We start from the raw sequence: 20,535 nt of genomic DNA, 5'->3' as shown, positions 1-20,535 counted from the left end.
ACAATTAAAAATAGGCAGAGGGGGCTTCCCTGGTGGTGCAGTGGTTGAGAGTCTGCCTGCCGATGCAGGGGACACGGGTTCGTGCCCCGGACCAGGAAGATCCCACATGCCGCAGAGTGGCTGGGCCCGTGAGCCATGGCTGCTGAGCCTGCGCGTCCGGAGCCTGTGCTCTGCAACGGGAGAGGCCACAACAGTGAGAGGCCCGCGTACTGCAAAAAAAAAAAAAAAAAAAAAATAGGCAGAGGACTTGAATAGACATTTTTCCGAAGACACACAGGTCGCCAACAGGCCATGAAAGGACATTCAACATCACTAATCATCTAGGAAATGCATATCAAAACCACAATGGATACAACCTCTTACCTGTCAGAGTGGCTGTCATCCAAAAGACAACAAAGAACAAGTGCTGCTAGGATGTGGAGAAAAGGAACCTTCGTGTGAATGTAAATTGGTACAACCATACGGAAAGAAGAATGGAGGTTTTCAAAAAAATTAAAAGTAGAACTGCCATATGATTCAGCAAGTTCACTTTTGGGTATTTACTCAAAGAAAACAGAAACACTAATTTGAAAGATATATGCACCCCAATGTTCACAGCGTTATTTACAATAGCCAAGATGTGAAAACAACCTAAATGGCCATCAATAGATACATGGGTAAAAAAGATGTGGTGTGGGCTTCCCTGGTGGCGCAGTGGTTGAGAGTCTGCCTACCGATGCAGGGGACACGTGTTAGTGCCCCTGTCTGGGAATATCCCACATGCTGAGGAGCGGCTAGGCCCGTAAGCCATGGCCACTGAGCCTGCGTGTCCGGAGCCTGTGCTCCGCAATGGGAGAAGCAGCAACAGTGAGAGGCCTGAGTACCACACACACACACAAAAATGGGAGAAGCAAAAAGATGTGGGGTGTGTGTGTGTGTGTGTGTATATATCATATACATACAATGGAATATCACTGAACCATAAAAATGTAAATTCTGTCATTCGTGACATGATTGGACCTAGAGAGAATTATATGAACAAGTTAAGTAAGAGAAAGACAAATACCTTATGATCTTACTCATACATGGAATCTAAAAATCAAAACAAAATAAAACAATATTAAAACAGACTAATAGATACAGAGGACAAATGAATGGTTGCCAGAGAGGAGAAGACAGGGATGTGGGTGAAACAGGTGAAGGGAATTAAGAGGTACAAACCTCCAGTTATAAAATAAATAAGCCAGAGGATGTAAAATATGGCATGAGGAATATGGTCAATAACATTGTAATAATTTTGTAGGGGGACAGATGGCTACCTGAATTATTGTGGTGATCATTTCATAATGTATGAAAATGTTTTTTAATTAATTTATCAATTAATTATTTATTTTAATACAGCAGGTTCTTATTAGTTATATATTTTATACATATTAGTGTGTATATGTAAATCCCAATCTCCCAATTCATCCCCCTCCCTGCTTTCCCCCCTTGGTGTCCATACATTTATTCTCTACATCTGTGTCTCTATCTCTGCCTCGTAAACTGGTTCATCTGTACCAGTTTTCTAGATTCCACATATATACATTAATACATGATATTTCTTTTTCTCTATCTGACTTACTTCATTCTATATGACAGTCTCTATGTCCATCCACATCTGTACAAATGACCCAATTTCATTCCTTTTTATGGCTGAGTAATATTCCATTGTATATATGTACCACAATATTTTTTCCCTTGGTGTACAACATAGAGATTCTCAAATTTTTATATGACCATATACCCTCCCTCTTGCGTCTTCTTCCCCCTTCCCTTTCCCACCCTTCTAGGTGGTCACAAAGCACTGAGCTGATCTCCCTGTGCCATGCAGCTGCTTTCCACTAGCTATCTATTTTACATTTGGTAGTATATATATGTCAATGCCACTCTCTCACTTCGTCTCAGCTTACCCTTCCCCCTCCCCGTGTCTGCAAGTCCATTCTCTATGTCTGCGTCTTTATTCCTGTCCTGCCCCTATGTACAACAACTTCTTTATCCATTCATCTATTGGTGGGCATTTAGGTTGCTTCCGTGACCTGGGTATTGTAAATAGTGCTGCAATGAACATTGGGGTGCATCTGTCTTTCTGTATCAATTTACATTCCCACCAACAGTGTAAGAGGGTTCCCTTTTCTCCACACCCTCTCCAGCATTTGTTGTTTCTATATTTTCTGATGATGGCCACTCTGACCAGTGTGAGGTGATACCTCATTGTACTTTTGATTTGCATTTCTCTAACAATTAGTGATGTTGAGCAGCTTTTCATGTGCCTCTTGGCTATCTGTATGTCTTCTTTGGAGAAATGTCAATTTAGGGCTCCTGTCCATTTTTTGATTGGGTTGTTTGTTTTTTTAATGTTGAGCTGCATGACCTGTTTATATATTTTGGAGATTAATCCTTTGTCTGTTGATTCATTTGCAAATATTTTCTCCCATTTTGAGGACTGTCTTTTCATCTTGTTTATAGTTTCCTTTGCTGTGCAAAAGCGTTTAAGTTTCATTGGGTTCCATTTATTTATTTTTGTTTTTATTTCCTCTATGAGGTGGGTCAAAAAGATCTTGCTGTGATTTATGTCAAAGAGTGTTCTTCCTATGTTTTGCTCTGAGTTTTATGGTGTCCGGTCTTACATTTAGGTCTTTAATCCATTTTGAGTTTATTTTTGTGTATGGTGTTAGATAGTGTTCTAATTTCATTCTTTTACATGTAGCTGTCCAGTTTTCCCAGCACCACTTATTGAAGAGACTGTCTTTTCTCCATTGTATATCCTTGCCTCCTTTGTCATAGATTAGTTGATGATAGGTGGGTAGGTTTATATTTGGGTTTTCAATTGTGTTCCATTGACCTATATTTCTGTGTTTGTGCCCATACCATATTGTCTTGATTACTGTAGCTTTGTAGTATAGTCTGAAATCTGGGAGTCTGATTCCTCTAGCTCCATTTTTCTCCACTCAACCCTGTTTTAGCTATTAGGGGCCTTTTGTGTCTCCCTACAAGTTTTAAGACTTTTTGTTCTAGTTCTGTTAAAAAATGCCATTGATAATATAGGGATTGCATTGAATCTGTAGATTGCTTTGGGTAATATAGTCATTTTCACAATTTTTTTTGAATTTTTGAAATTCATTTTATTTTTTATACAGCAGTTTCTTATTAGTAAATAATTTTATACACATCAGTGTATACATGTCAATCCCAATTGCCTAATTCATCATACCTCCCCCCACCCCACCCCACCCCCGTTTTCCCCCCTTGGTGTCCATATATTTGTTCTCTACATCTGCATCTCAATTTCTGCCCTGCAAAACAGTTCATCTGTAGCATTTTTCTAGGATCCACATATATGCATTAATATATGATAGTTGTTTTTCTCTTTCTGAGTTACTTCACTCTGTATGAGTCTCTATATCCATCCATGTCTCTACAAATGACCCAATGTCATTCCTTTTTATGGCTGAGTAATATTCCATTTTACATATACACCATATCTTCTTTATCCATTTGTCTGTTGATGGACATTTAGGTTGTTTCCATTACCTGGCTATTGTAAGTAGGGCTGCAATGAACATTAGGGTGTGTGTGTCTTTTTGAATTATGGTTTTCTCTAGGTATATGCCCAGTAGTGGGATTGCTGGATCATATGGTAATTCTATTTTTAGTTTTTTAAGGAACCTCCATACTGTTCTCCATAGTGGCTGTATCAATTTACATTCCCACCAACAGGGTAAGAGGGTTCCCTTTTCTCCACACCCTGTACAGCATTTGTTGTTTCTAGATTTTCTGATGATACCCATTCTAACTTGTGTGAGGTGATACCTCATGGTAGTTTTGATTTGCATTCCTCTAATAATTAGTGATGTTGAGCAGCTTTACATGTGCTTCTTGGCCATCTGTATGTCTTCTTTGGAGAAATGTCTATTTAGATCTTCTGCTCATTTTTGGATTGGGTTGTTTCTTTTTTTAATATTGAACTGCATGACCTGTTTATATATTTTGGAGATTAATCCTTTGTCCATTGATTCATTTGCAAATATTTTCTCCCATTCTTAGGGTTGTCTTTTTGTCCTGTTTGTAGTTTCCTTTGCTTTGCAAAAGCTTTTAGTTTTATTAGGGCCCATTTGCTTATTTTTGTTTTTGTTTCCATTACTCTAGGAGGTGGATAGGAAAAGATCTTGCTGTGATTTATGTCAAAGAGTGTTTTTCTTATGTTTTCCTCCAAGAGTTTTATAGTATCTGGTCTTACGTTTAGGTCTCTAATCTATTTTGAATTTATTTTTGTGTATAGTGTTAGGTAGTGTTCTAATTTCATTCTTTTACGTGTAGCTGTCCAGTTTTCCCAACACCACTTATTAAAGTGATTATCCTTTCTCCATTGTATATCTTTGCCTCCTTTGTCATAAATTAGTTTACCATAGGTGCTTGGGTTTATCTCTGGGCTTTTTATCTTTTTCCACTGATCTATATTTCTGTTCTTGTGCCAGTACCATATTGTCTTGATTATTGTCACTTGGTAGTCTAGTCTGCAGTCAGGGAGTGTGATTCCTCCAGCTCTGCTTTTTTCCCTCAAGACCACTTTCGCTATTTGGGGTAATTTTTGTCTCCATACAAATTTTAAGATTTTTTGTTCTAGTTCTGTAAAAAATGCCATTGGTAATTTGACAGGGATTACATTGAATCTGTAGATTGCTTTGGGTAGTATAGTCATTTTCACAATATTGATTTTTCCACTCCAAGAACATGGTATATCTCTCCATCTGTTTGTATCATCTTTAATTTCTTTCATCAGTGTCTTATAGTTTTCTGAGTACAAATCTTTTACCTCCTTTGGTAGGTTTATTCCTAGGTATTTTATTCTTTTTGCTGCAATGGTGAATGGGATTGTTTCCTTAATTTCTCTCTGTGATCATTTGTTGTTAGTGTATAGGAATCCAGGTGATTTCTGTGCATTAATTTTATATCCTGCAACTGTACCAAATTCATTGATTAGTTCTAGTAATTTTCTGCTGGCATCTTTAGGATTATCTATGTATAGTATCATGTCATCTGCCAACAGTGACAGTTTTACTTCTTTTCCTATTTGGATTCCTTTTATTTCTTTTTCTTCTCTGATTACTATATCCAAGACTTCCAAAGCTATTAATAATAGTGGCAAGAGTGGACATCCTTGTCTTGTTCCTGATCTTAGAGGAAATGCTTTCAGGTTTTCACCACTGAGAATGATGTTTGCTGTGGGTTTGTCATATATGGCCTCTATTATGTTGAGGTAGGTTCCCTCTATGGCCACTTTGTGGAGAATTTTTAACATAAATGGGTGTTGAATTTTGTCAAAATTTTTCTGCATCTATTGAGATGATCATATGGTTTTTATTCCTCAATTTGTTAATATGGTGTATCACATTGATTAATTTGTGTATATTGAAGAATCCTTGCATCCCTGGGATAAATCCCACTTGATCATGGTGTATGATCCTTTTAATGTGTTGTTGGATTCTGTTTGCTAGCACTTTGTTGAGGATCTTTGCATCTATATTCATCAGTGATATTAGTCTGTAATTTTCTTTTTTTCTAGGATCTTTGTCTGGGTTTGGTATCAGGGTGATGGTGGCCTCGTAGAACGAGTTTAGGAGTGTTTCTACCTCTGCAATTTTTTGGAAGAGTTTGCGAAGGATGGGTGTTAGTTCTTCTCAAATGTTTGATAGAATTCACATGTGAAGCCATATGGTCTTGGACTTTTGTTTGTTGGAAAATTTTCTTTCTTTCTTTCTTTCTTTCTTTCTTTCTTTCTTTCTTTCTTTCTTTCTTTCTTTCTTTCTTCTAGTATAACTGTAACATAGCCTCAAAATACATAAATCAAAAATTCACAGAAATAAAAGGAGAACTGAGCAAATCTACACTCACTGAGAGAAATTTTTTAAACTACCTGTTAGTAATTCATAGAACTAGATAAAATATTAGTAATGATGTGGAAGATTTGGTAAGGTTTGGGAAGATTAACAAAGTTGGTCTAATGACATATATTACACATGGCAGCCAGTAAGTGGAGAACACACATTCTTTTTATTATATTATTGAAATGTAGTTGATGTAAAATATTATGTTAGTTTCAGGTGCAATACATAGTGATTTAATATTTTCATACAGGAGATTGGTTCAAGATGGCAGAGTCGAAGGACATGTGCTCACTCCCTCTTGTGAGAGCACCGGCATCACAACTAACTGCTGAACAATCATCGACAGGAAGACACTGGAACTCACCAGAAAAGATACTCCACATACAAAGACAAAGGAGAAGCCACAATGAGATGGTAGGAGGGACACAATCACAATAAAGTCAAATCCCATACCCACTGGATGGGTGACTCAGAAACTGGAGAACAACCTTACAACAGAAGTCCAGTCACTGGAGTGAAGGTTCTGAGCTCCACCTCAGGCTTCCCAACCTGGGGGTCCGGCAATGGGAGGAGGACTTCCCAGAGAATCAGACTTTGAAGGCTAGTGGGATTTGATTGCAGGACTTCCACAGGACTGGGGGAAACAGAGACTCCATTCTTGGAGGGCACACACAAAGTAGTGTGTGCATCAGGACTGAGAGGGAAGGAGCAGTGACCCCATAGGAGACTGTACCAGACCAACCTGCTAGTGTTGGAGGGTCTCCTGTAGAGGCAGGGGGTGGCTGTGGCTCACCGTGGGGACAAGGACACTGGCAGCAGAAGTTCTGGGAAGTACTCCTTGGAATGAGCCCTCAGAGTCTGCCATGAGCCCCATCAAAGAGCTTGCAGCCTCCAGTGCTGGGTTGCCTCTGGCCAAGGAGGGAACTCAGTCCCACCCATCAGCAGACAAGCAGATTAAAATTTTACTGAGCTCTACCCACCACCAGTCTGTCCCATCAGGAAGCTTGCACAAGCCTCTTAGATAGCCTCATCCACCAGAGGGTAGACAGCAGAAGCAAGAAGAACTACAATCCTGCAGCCTGTGGAATAAAAACCACATTCATAGCAAGATAGACAAAATGAAAAGGCAGAAGCCTATGTACCAGATGAAGGAACACATTAAAACCCCATAAAAACAACTAAATGAAGTAGAGATAGGCAACCTTCCAGAAAAAGAATTCAGAATAATGATAGTGAAGGTGATCCAGGACATCAGAAAAAGAATGGAGGCAAAATCAAGAAGATGCAAGAAATGTTTAACAAACACCTAGAAGAATTAAAGAACGAACAAACAGATATGAACAATAGAGTAACTGAAATGAAAAATATACTAGAAGGAATAAATAGCAGAATAACTGAGGCAGAAGAATGTATAAGGAACTAAAGAAGAACAAACAAAAACCCAAAGTTAGCAGAAGGAAAGAAATCATAAAGATCAGAGCAGAAATAAATGAAATAGAAACAAAGAAAACAATAGCACAGATTAATAAAACTAAAAGCTTGTTCTTTGAGAAGATAAACAAAATTGATAAACATTTATCCAGACTCATCAAGAAAAAGAGGGAGAGGATTCAAATCAATAAAATCAGAAATGAAAAGGAGACATTACAACAGACACTGCAGAAATACAAAGCATCATAAGAGACTACTACAAGAAACTCTATAGCAATAAAATGGACAACCTGGAAGAAATGGACAAATTCTTAGAAAAGTATAACCTTACTAGACTGAACCAGGAAGAAATAGAAAATATGATCAGACCAATCGTAAGTAAAGAAATTGAACCATGATTAAAAATCTTTCAACAGGACTTCACTGGTGGCACAGTGGTTAAGAATCCACCTGCCAATGCAGGGGGCATGGGTTCAAGCCCTGGTCCAGGAAGAGTCCACATGCTGTGGAGCAACTAAGCCTGTGTGCCACAACTACAGAGCCTGCGCCCTAGAGCCCATGAGCCACAATTCCTGAAGCTCATGCATGTAGAGCTCATGTTCCACAACAAGAGAAGCCAACACAATGAGAAGCCTGCACACTGCAATGAAGAGTAGTCCTCACTCACCGCAACTAGAGAAAACCTACACACACAATGAAGACCCAACACAGTCAAAAATAAATAGGTTCTTCCCTTTCATCACTCTAAATATATCATGCCACTCCCTTCAGGCTTGTAGAGTTTCTGCTGAGAAATCAGTTGTTACCTTATGGGAGTTCCTGTGTATATTATTTGTCATTTTTCCCTTGTTCCTTTCAATAATTTTTCTTTCTCTTTAATGTTTGTCAGTTTGATTACTATGTTTCTTGGTGTGTGTCTCTTTGGGTTTATCCCTCCTTGGACTCTGCATTTCCTGGACATGGGTGGCTATTTCCTTTCCCATGTTAAGGAAGTTTTTGACTATAATCTCTTCAAATATTTTCTCAGGTCCTTTCTCTCTCTCTTCTCCTTCTGTGACCCCTATAATGTGAATGTTCTTGCATTTAATGTTGTCCCAGAGGTCTCTTAGGCGATCTTCATTTCTTTTCATTTTTTTTTTCTTTATTCTGTTTCGTGGCAGTGAATTCCACCATTCTGTCTTCCAGGTCACTTATCCATTCTTCTGCCTCAGTTATTCTGCTATTGATTCCTTCTAGTGTATTTTTCATTTCAGTTATTGTATTGTTTCTCTCTGTCAGTTCTTTAATTCTTCTATGTGTTCGTTCTTTAATTCTTCTTGGTCTTTGTTAAACATTTCTTGCATCTTTGCCTCCATTCTTTTTCTGATGTCCTGGATTCCCTTCACTATCGTTATTCTGAATTCTTTTTCTGGAAGGTTGCCTATCTCCACTTCATTTAGTTATTTTTCTGGGGTTTTATCTTGTTTCTTCATCTGGTACATAGTCCTCTGCCTTTTCATTTTGTCTATCTTTCTGTGAATGTGTTTTTTCTTTCCCACAGGCTGCAGGATTGTAGTTCTTCTTGCTTCTGCTGTCTGCCCTCTGGTAGATGAGGCTCTCTAAGAGGCTTGTGCAAGCTTCTTGATGGGAGGGACTGGTGGTGGGTAGAACTGGATGTTGTTCTGGTGGGCAGAGTTCAGTAAAACTTTAATCTGCTTGTCTGCTGATGGGTGGGGCTGAGCTCCCTCCCTGTTGGTTGTTTGGCCTGAGGCGACACAACACTGGAGGCTACAAGCTCTTTGGTGGGGCTAATGGTGGACTCCAGGAGGGCTCATGCCAAGGAGTACTTCCCAGAACTTCTGCTGCCAGTGTCCTTGTCCCCACGGTGAGCCACAGCCACCCCCTGCCTCTACAGGAGACCCTCCAACACTAGCAGGTTGGTCTGGTACAGTCTCCTATGGGGTCACTGCTCCTTCCCTCTCAGTCCTGATGCACACACTACTTTGTGTGTGCCCTCCAAGAATGGAGTCTCTGTTTCCCCCAGTCCTGTGGAAGTCCTGCAATCAAATCCCACTAGCCTTCAAAGTCTGATTCTCTGGGAAGTCCTCCTCCCATTGCCGGACCCCCAGGTTGGGAAGCCTGAGGTGGAGCTCAGAACCTTCACTCCAGTGACTGGACTTCTGTTGTAAGGTTGTTCTCCAGTTTCTGAGTCACCCATCCAGTGGGTATGGGATTTGACTTTATTGTGATTGTGTCCTTCCTACCATCTCATTGTGGCTTCTCCTTTGTCTTTTTATGTGGAGTATCTTTTCTGGTGAGTTCCAGTGTCTTCCTGTCGATGATTGTTCAGCAGTTAGTTGTGATGCCGGTGCTCTCACAAGAGGGAGTGAGCACATGTCCTTCGACTCTGCCATCTTGAACCAATCTCCTGTATGAAAATATTAAATCACTATGTATTGCACCTGAAACTAACATAATATTTTACATCAACTACATTTCAATAATATAATAAAAAGAATGTGTTCTCCACTTACTCGTTGCCATGTGTAATATATGTCATTAGACCAACTTTGTTAATCTTCCCAAACCTTACCAAATCTTCCCCATCATTACTAATATTTTACCTAGTTCTATCAATTACTAAGAGATATTTAAAATTTTCCCTCAGTGAGTGTAGATTTGCTCAGTTCTCCTTTTATTTCTGTCAATTTTTGCTTTATGTATTTTGAGGTTATGTTGCGGTTATACTAAAATTACAGCTTTTATATCTTTCTTGTAAATGTAACTGCTCAAAACTCTGAAATACCATTCTTTATCTTTAATAATATTTAATATCTCCTTTATTTGATATTAACATAGAATTTGAATATGCATTATTTTTCCATCTCTTAATTTTCAAGTTCTTGGTGTCCTTATATTTAAGGTAAGTCTTCTTGAAGCAGCATAGAGTTTGGGTTTTATTTTAATTCAGTTAGAAAATCTTTATCTTTTAAATGGAGTAGATATATATTCTATTGGAAATTAAGATGATTATGTATAATTTTGTTTTAATGTACCATCATATTATTGCTTTGTATGTGTCTGGCCTGTTCTGTGCTTCTTTGTCTCTCTATTGTTGCTTTCTTGTGAATTATTTTTCAAATGTTTCCCCTCCCATTCATTAGCTTATTGGTTATACATCCTTTTATTATTTATTTAAGGATAACCCTAGAGATTATAACATGCATTCTAGACTTACTAAAATCTAAGATAAATAAATACTCTCATTTTTCCTGGACAATACAAGGCCCTTAGAACCATTTAGCTACATTACTCCTCACCTACCACTGCTCACCAACTTGTATTTCATTGTTGGTATGTGTTTTAATTCTCTCTATATCCAAATATTTTTACATTAAGCTATAAAAAATATTTATTTATAGAGTGCAAATTTGTTTGGATGATCCCACATATTAACTCTTTCTGTTAATTTTCATTGTTGTTTTGCATCTCTGAGCTTCCCTCTGGGTTCATTTGCCTTCTGCATGAAGAAGACCCTTTAGTGTTTCCTTTGGTGAGGGACAAAAGCCTCACTTTTGTTGCCAGAAGATTATTTCAATCATCATTCTTTGAGAACATTTTTTCCTGTGTAGAGAATTCTAGGTTGACAGCTCTTTCAGCACTTTGAATTTATTGTTTATTCCACTCTTTTCTGGATTCTGTTGTTTCTGTTGAGAAAGCAACCACCATTCTTATTGTTATTTCTTTATAGGTAATATGTTGTTTTAAAAAAAAGTCTATCTAATTTCATTGCCCTTGGTATTTAGGTGTTTTATTATAATGTGCTTTGGAGTGGTTTTCTTTGTATTTATCCTTCTTGGGATTCATAAAAGTCTTGAATTTATGGGTTCATATCTTTCATTGTTTTTAAAGTGAAGGTGGCTAAGCTAGGAGCAACAACAACCCAAATCATCTGAATTCAGAGAGAAAAATGATTTGAAGCTACCTGATAGGGCTTCTCTGTTTCCAATTCATCCTTACTCCTGTGTATTATCCTTTAGAGTCCCAACCCCAAACCTGGGGCTTTTAAGGGCCCATGTTCCTTAGTGGATCTGATTTCCAATACTGTATTTCTAAACCCTTGAGCCTTTTGAAAGTTCTGCTCAGCATCTGTGCTTTTGGAATCAGCAGAATGCCTCTGAGGAAAACTGGCTGCAAATTGATTCACTTCTAGGCATTTCTCTCTCAGTTCCTGACCATGCAATTTTCCTCCTTGCTTTGGTATATCTCTTATGCATTCAAACAAATGTGGTATCAAATATTTTTTCCAGCTTTTCTAGTTTTATGCAGATGGATTGAGCAGTACTACCTACTGGATTATTGTAGGAAGGGAAACATTCTTAAAGTTTTAAATATAGCATTTTACCATTTTTTTCTTTTTTTTCCCCCCTAAAACCTAAGAGGAACTATCTTATTCATCTTGAGATGCCCAGCATTCAGCACAGAACTTGCAGTGTAACACAGGATTTTAAAGATTTGTTGAATAAGTGAATAAACACATTTTCTGCTTGGGATTTGTGGCAATAATTTTTTTCTTTTTACCCGTTACCAGAAATTGAGAAAAGAGTGTCACTCATAACAGTAGTATACAAAGAGCAGGGCAGTGGGAGCTGTACACCCTAGATGTAGTCAGTTGGTTAGAACTTAGACCAATATATTTTTTTCCTCAAGGAGGAGTATTTTGTCCTGACATTGTTTAGAATTGCTGATGCATAGTGATAGTAAAAAATAGGTGATTTTAGTTAGCTATTTTATTATTTAAAAATTTCTATATAAAAGGTGACCTTATTGTCTGCATCTAGGAGGAGTTGGTTTGGATGGCTTCCAAGGTATCCTGTAAACCCGAGATTCAATATGGGTTTGCTGAGTAGACACCAGGTGTATCTGATTATGATTTGTGCCTGGAAAGAATAGTGTGGTAGGTAAGTACAGGAGGTAGCTGAACTCCATCCACAAAGGCCTTTTCTGTCACTGGGCCCAAGTGTAGAGCCTGGTCACTGCAATGATTTCTTCATTTTAAAAAAGTTCATTTATTTATTCAAAACCAGTGCCTATTGGAAACAAACTCCTTTTTAAAAAATAGAAAAAGGAATACTGTTACAATGATGCCTTCTTGGGCAAATATACAAAATGGTGGGACTGTAGACACCAGGTCAGCTGTGTTCACATCATTCAGTACATAAAGTACAGCTGGGTACTGATGAGAGATCGTTTGTTTCTGAGATCAAGCTGAGGAGAAACTTAAATGCCTCATCTTACAGAATGAAAAAAACATATAACATTTACTTCTGAAAATATTGAGCATTTGCTTATATGAAAGGGTTTAAGAATTTTAATGATGCTCCTAAATTTAGCCCTTTAAAAACACCAATTTATTTAGGGATCTTTAAGTTAATAATATAGATATGTCCAGCACAACTTTATCCTATTTACATAAAGAAGCATTAAAAATTCAAGGTCTCTTTTGTAACAGAATTAGTAGTTTAGTAGTTGAACATAACAAAAGAAAATGCAAAATAGCCTATTAAATCTCATCTTTCTTTTCATAAAATTGCCAAAAGAAGCATAAGTGATCAGTAACCTTTTTTAGAACTCTAAGTACAAGACTGCTAACGGGTCAAAAATAAGAAAATTTTTTTACAATTTCAGGAAACTTCTGTAGTATACCTATCTAGTCACCGTAAAACACAGTACCTTTATAATTCAGCCAATGGTAGGAATTCTCTCAAATATGAAAGGTAGGCTATGAACTGGGGTTGACTTCAGGACTATTAAAAAGCTTCCATGAATTTAAATCAATAACATAAAAATAATAAACTGCTATTTGGTTACTGACATGTAAAAAGGAAAGCAAAGATGTTAAATCACAGTGAATGGAAAAATGCTGAATATGGATTAATTTATCCAATGTACCTTAGGCCAAATGGACATTATGATAATTTCTCCTTCAAAATGCTTATAATAAACTGCACCAGTTCATTGAGAATAAGTACAGTAAACCAAAGAATCAAACATTCATCCACAATATATGGGGCTGTTTATAAGGCTCTGAGTTTGAATAACCCATAGCAAAGTATCTTTCATTACAGAAGATAACTGCTCTACTGAGAGTGAAGGTAGCTTTTTACATTCCTTAAATGTTGAAACTAACGAAATGATTTTTGGACAGAGAAACTCACATAAGTGGTATACATATGAAAAAAAAAAAAGGCAGATTCTGGGATAGAATTCCTGAGACAGATGGCTCTGGGTCTGATCTTATCAAGAAATTCTTATAGTCTTTTTAGTTTTTCCACCTGTAATTTATCTCAATAAAAGTTTCTAAAAACAAACAAAACTCAGAATGAATCAAAGTCACTTGAGGATAGCCGTAGGCTGGCGGAAAATGAGCTTCTGTCAGTTCCAGGTTCAGCAAGGCACTTTTAACAAACCAGTAACTGCAGTAAGAAAACACAGTTTTCAAGGGGTAAGATCAAACAAAACTATGATCAGACCCATCTCACCAAGAACCCAATCAGAAATGAGACAAAGAGACAAACAGCAGCACAAACACAGTCCAAATGGGAAAAGTGGTGCCCAGAGCTACACAGACGCAAAGCTTTCCCACAGCCCTTTCATTTACTTAGTGCGCTTTGACTTTTTAAAGATGTTAGATTTATTCTGTTCCACCAGACTTTGGAAGTCCATGAAGCATCTCTTTACAAAGTGCTTTAGAGACAGTAGGGACATTTTCAGTGTGCCTTGTTTCTATCATTTTCAGGTACTCAAAGTGTGGCATTTATAGAGCATGGATAGAACCCAGAATGTTCCACTTCCTCTCCAGTGGTTTGATAAGCTGTGATTCAATTATCGGATATACTAGTGGCCAGTGGCAGTGCAGTGGAGGTCAACAGTATTGATATTTGACAGTGTGTGTCAACGATTTGATTTGGGAGTGATCAAAGTTGTGTGGTTTGGGAGGACGGCAGGCTGCATAGAACCTATTGACACTCATATGCAAGTTTTCAACCGGAAGGTCCATCAGAAGGTCTACTGGATCCACAGTAAACAGAAGTATTCTAATATAGTGAATCACTATTTTAAATCAATGCTTGAGAACCAAAAAGGCACTAGGTTAATGCTAGCAGCACAGAAACCTAAAATATGGTCTCAAATTGTGCCTGCTTCCCTTTTTTCCCCCTTGGGAAATAATTCCTGGAATGTTTATGGAGAAAAAAATGGATGTTAGTAGTCACCCTCCTCATAATTTCTGACATGGATATCTATCAGATAGATAGTCTTGAATTAAAGTGCTTTTGTTTTGCTTTCTTTTCCTCTTGGGAAATAATTCCGGGGTTGTTTGTTGGTGGGGGAAGATGGAAGTTGGTAGTCTATTTAGCACAGGCACAAAGTATAAAAGAGAGGAAGAATACTTATAGAGGGGTAGACAAAGCACTCAATGAGAAAGTTCTGCAGAAGTAAATTTTCTCTTGGGAGACATGAACCCATTTTTATGACACTTTCTGAACAGGGGCTGTTTTCCTGGCTGCCACTGAAGGTTAACTTTGCTTCCTGGAAACAGGGGCCTGGTTGCTGCTGACTGGACCACCCTGAGGAGGTGGCCTGCTTGGCCAGTTAGGGTTCTGCTGCTGGTGGTGCATGGCAGAAAATCCTGGACACAGTTCCTGGAGCTACCTTTTTGATGGGGCTCAGAGGGAAAAGGCAATAATGGTCATTTCATAAAGGACAAAATTCTCTTCTCCTGTCATATGCAAAAGATAGCAACAGTGAAGGGGTGCCATTATGCCAAGCCTGTGCTTGTCCCATGACTATGACAAATACTGGAGGCAACTTGGGAATGAACAAGGAAGCAACTGACTCTCCAATCTTTAGATGTCCTTTTCAAATTCAGCCCAGTTGCTTTTCCTTGCCCAGGAGTGAAATTATTACGTTTGTTTGTCTCCATGTCAACTCTTTTGCTTACTTTCTCTTTTTAATCATCATTAAAACTACCTTTACTGAGATGACTGACAGGATAACTTCCTACTCAAACAAGGATGGGCATATGGTAAATATTTAGAGTCTTATGGGCCGGCCATTACTGATGCAGAATTTCATTAAGAATCCCTTAGTCATTCATAAAAACATGTTACTCTTAAAAATACGTCTCTTGGGTCTTCCCTGGTGGCGCAGTGGCTGAGAATCTGCCTGCCAATGCAGGGGACACGGGTTCGAGCCCTGGTCTGGGAGGATACCACATGCCGCGGAGCAACTGGGCCCGTGAGCCACAACTGCTGAGCCTGCGCGTCTGGAGCTTGTGCTCCACAACAAGAGAGGCAGCGACAGTGAGAGGCCCGTGCACCGCGATGAAGAGTGGCCCCCACTCGCCGCAACTAGAGAAAGCCCACGCACAGAAACGAAGACCCAACACAGCCAAAAATAAAAATAAATAAACAAAATTAAAAAAAAAATACATCTCTCGTCCAACTCTCTTCACAGCCTGGTTAGATATCCAGTAAAGCAACACTTGGAAACAACAAGAAAGGAAGTTATGGTATCACTAGATGACCAACAATAGCCATTTTCCAACAAGTAAACCCACTGGACAAGACTTGTGGGTTCCTACATCACTCTTTCTGGCATATTAGAAATCAAGTCTCTAGATATAAAAAAATTTGAGATTGCTTTTTCTTGCTCTAAAAACACATGTATATGCCAGTCTTAAAGAAGAACACCAAGCAAACGGTCTAGTTTTGTTTTGATGTTATTTATGCCAAAGTGACCCGACAAAATGTTCCATCAAAATGATGACAATCCAGATCTCCAGCAGGGCTTTTGCGTTGCTGTATTCACCCATATTTGCAGCTGGAAGCTGTGGATTTGTTTTCCCTTGTGAGTTCTCTGGGTGAACCTGTTATTGATTATATCAGGATACCACAAACATTATTTCAAGAAAAAGATTATGCTTCATAATGTTTAGCATTTATATAGGTTCTTTTGATTTCAAAACAAGTTATAAATATTTTCTACTGTGACAACATCTTTCGAGGTAGGTGATTATTACTGTCCCTACATTACCAGTAGAAACCTGAGGCCAAGAAGTACAGGACTCTGTTCCCAGGCCAGGGAGAGTCAGGAGCAACATTACGACTAGACGTCCTGAAGGGCACCTGCTCTGGGTTCTGCAGAGGCCACGCCTCTCTCTAGTGTAGCAAGTCTCCATTAATATAGGGTTATATATTGTATAGATATAAAACAACAACACACAAGGACATCATAGAACAATAATCCAATATTTTTGTTTCTTAGTAAAATATGTTAAGCACAGTATTTAAATTGCATTTCTCTGAAAAGCATTTGGTATATTAAATAGCAGAAGGTATATTAAATAGCTCTATAAATGCTTGCTGGCATACTCTTAACTGCATAAGGATTCTAAAGAAATTAAAATCCACTTATAAACACCATAAACTAAACAAAAATGTGAAAAACTACTTTATTCTTATAATGCAGACTTAATAGCTTGCTGGATATTAGCAGGTGGCTACATAATTTTTCTGAGTTTGAGAGAAAGGATACACATTGTTGGCTGTGGTTTTAAAATATCAATTTGGTAGGGAAAATGCAGTTGAAAGTGAAAATTAAAGACTGCTCTTTACATTTTGCATCCATTCTGAACAATTCATACATATAAAAGATACAATCGCACTTGGAGCTAATGTTTAGGTGAATATAGGGATGCTATATAATATTTTGTGAGAAGAGAAAGTGATAGAAAATAAAAGCTATGGTATTGGAAAAAATGCAGAAGGAGGCAAAAAGGGTATTTTTCAACTGTGTTGAAGATGGGCATGAGATGTAAGTTGTTCATGCTTACATGACTATATAGGTCTTGGAAATGGTTTTCAAGGAAAAATATTTGATTCAATCAGTCTCTTCTCCAGGGCAAAATCCTCACTCTCCTCTCTAAGTCAGTAGTTCTCAGAATGGTATAAAAGAGCTTACCACATGCTAAGCTTCCTAAGAACTGACCAGGTGGTCAGCAGAAAAAGTTCTAAAACTAGAAAGGAAGAGGCATCAAAGTCTTAAAATTTGTATGCAAACGTAAAAACTAACTTTCAAGCCAAAATGACATTCCCTGTCAGAAGTAACAAATACAAAAGTCTTAAATTTAGTGTACACGCAGCTAAGATATTGTTAGATAAGATATTACATGTCATTCAGAGAATATTTTTTGTGTGCTTTTTCCCTAAAAAAGACATATTAAATTATTTTTCTCTCCTCAGGTCTTTTTTGTATAAATGTGAAATATAAGGTGTCTTGTAAGTTTGTTCATTCAGACTATACACTCTAGGGGTCCTTTCCACTTGCGTTGTAGGTGACAGTTTTATTTGAGGAAGGTCTGAGTTTGAAGAGGCTTGAGCAGTTCGGCTGCTTGGTGGGCTGCAAGGTTCTGGCATAGGGCGAGTACCAGTCCCTTTCAAATACATCCTTAAGTTGCTTAATGATGCTTGTGTTGTTTCTCACATCTGCTTGGTTGATAACAAGGCCTGTGCCAGCATTCTGGGTAAAATCATTCCCTACCCAGTCAAAATTTCCTGCAAAAGACAAAGGAAATGATGGTAAAGAGTTAAGATCCACCAGGGAATATTCTCCATTTAAAGAAATATAGAGCAGATTCTATTAAAAAAAAATACCCGGGAATAGTGACAGGGAGACTGAATTGTGTTGACAGCTCATAAAAAGAAATCCAAGAAGGCTTACATATGGCATATTAATATTTGCATATTATTTTGGCATTTTCTTCAGCTTTGCTCAACTTGAAACTCAAAACAGGAAATCTGATGTTCTTTTTTGGTAAATGTTATTTCTTATTGACATTCACAAGGCACACTAAATACAGCAACATTTAAAATATATAGGAATACACTTAAAAATCCTGTGAACAATTACTACCTTCTCAAAGAGACAACATGTAATCCATACGTACAAATGAGAGATTCTAATTATAATGCTCAGAAGCTTTCACATCAAAGAAAAAGCTGAAGCCAGAGAAGGAGAACCAGTTTTTAACTAAACACACAAAACACTCCTTGCTTGGGTGGTAAGTCATTCCCTGTTCCAGGATCAGGCTTCTCAGCCTAGGAATCAGGGCAGTTGCTGTGACAGCAGCCTCCCCAGAGTGACTGCTGGTATAGGTGCTATATGAGTTTGCTAGGTCTGCCATCACAAAGCACAACAGACTGGGAGCTTAAACAACAGAAATGTATTGTCTCACAGTTCTGGAGGCTAAAAGTCTAAGATCAAGATGTTGGCAGACTGGTTCCTTCTGAGGGCTGTGAAAACAGGATCTGTGCCAGACCTCTCTCCTTGGCTTGTAGATGGCCATCTCCTCCTTGTGTCTCTTCACATCATCTCCCCTCTACACACATCTCTATGTCCAAATTTCCCCTTTTTATAAGGACAGCAACCAAACTGGATGAGAAACCAGCCTAATGACCTCACCTTAACTTGATTTCCCCTGTAAAGACCCTGTCTCCAAATAAGGTCAAATTCTGAGGTACTGGGGTTAGGACTTCAACATACTAATTTTGGGGGGCCAATAATAGGTAGTAAGGCTGGGATCCACCCCAGAAAGGGATAATCATGTCTATGCGACTTGCATGTAGTCCATTTTCAAAGTGGGAGTAGATAAAAGGACCAGACTACCCAAAACTCCCAGATGAATCTCTTGTCTTTGGTATCCAATGGGGAGAGAGTTCCAGTAGGAGAGCAAAGGTACTCTCAGGAGGGTATAGCACCATTTATTTCTTTGCTTTTCTTTGTCTTCATTTATGCATATTTACTGAGTATACAATGTCTACCAGGTACTGTATTAGGGGCCATGATATAAAACTTAAAATCACAGTCTCTGCCTTCGAGGAGTCCGGGAGGAAAACACAAAAAGTATAATACAAGGCATATGAGATGGTACAAGAGATGTATGTATACTATGCCATGAGGGCAGGAGAAAGCAATTTCTAATTCTGACTAGATGTGTCAGGAAGAGAGCATTTCACTGAATAATAAGAAAGGCACAGAAACCTATCAATTAGGAAACTAATTCCATAGGGAATATAACATATTTATGCACAAAAAAGATCTGATGAGGATCTTAGAGTGTGAAGGGGAAGAGTCAGGAATGAGGTCGGGACATAAGGAATGTAGAGGGCAGAGGAACTATCAGTTAGTCAGTGCCTAATATGAGCAAAGCACTATGCTTTCTATTTGCGTACATTATCTCATATGGTTGGTAGGATTTATGCTCACTTGACAGAAGAGGGCTGTGAGGCTCAAAAAGGTGAATAAATTTGCCCAGCTTCACATCGTTAATCAATGGTCAACCCAGGTCTGTAGACTCCATGAACTATCTCCAATACTATAAATGAAGAATCATTCTAATAAAAATTTACCCATGTCAAGACTGACAAAATTATCTAATAAATTACCACCATCCTCTTTGGTTCAGAGCTGGTTCCATAAGGGAACCGAAGGCTTTTAAGCATAGAGCTTGATTTTCCATTCCCTCAGTGGCTCCTCAGGCATCCTGCAGGAATATTTGCTGAAAGATACTGAGATCATGGTCCCTGGGCATCCTCGACCCAAGGCCCTGCAGTCACCTGTGGGAGAAGCTGCTGGGAGAAGGGACATCTGTAGGGAAAGCTAATATCTGTTCCTTTATAGCTCTCATTCTTTGGCCCTCCTCTACTCACTGGAGCCCCCCCGCACATATCAACTCCCTTTTCCATATGGCACTGCCTGGAATATTGGAAGGTGGTTCCCTTGCCCCTCATTTTACTCCTTAAGTTTATTCCTCTAAGTCAAATATTATCAGCATAGAGAAGGAACTCCTCTCTCTCTCTTTATATCTCACCCCAACCCACACAAACACTACAATGATGCTGTCAATGACTTCATGATAGACATAGTTTTGACTGAATTTTATTGCTATAAATTAGCAAACTGCTTGCTAAGTGGTTTGTAATACTGTGTTAGAGTCTCTGCACAGAGACTCCTTTTGCTGTTTTTGTGTTCCCAACCATGTGCTCTCAGACACGTGGCCATGCTCAGAGGCTTCGGCTTTGTGCAAATGCTCAGTGCCAGGTGAACACCAGCTTGAACCTCTAAACAGAGGATTTGTAGCTACTGTAGGTTGAGAGTT

At 38.5% G+C, this 20,535-nt stretch overlaps 1 protein-coding gene across 1 annotated transcript in view; it reads right to left on the bottom strand.

Moving 5' to 3' along the window:
- Window positions 1-17,684: 17,684 nt before the first annotated feature.
- PLD5 (phospholipase D family member 5) overlaps window positions 17,685-20,535 on the bottom strand; it is a gene marked incomplete at its 3' end in the record, with an annotated part of 495,790 nt that continues 492,939 nt past the window's right edge. The window contains exon 10 of the mRNA XM_079935705.1: window positions 17,685-17,932. Within this exon, the coding sequence (XP_079791831.1) occupies window positions 17,685-17,932 (248 nt within the window). The remainder of the gene's footprint in view (window positions 17,933-20,535) is intronic.

Source organism: Stenella coeruleoalba, assembly GCF_951394435.1.
Source record: "Stenella coeruleoalba genome assembly, chromosome: 1".
NCBI lineage: Eukaryota > Metazoa > Chordata > Mammalia > Artiodactyla > Delphinidae > Stenella > Stenella coeruleoalba.
The sequence above is the reverse complement of the archived record's forward strand: the minus strand, read 5'-3'. Positions and strand labels throughout refer to the sequence as shown.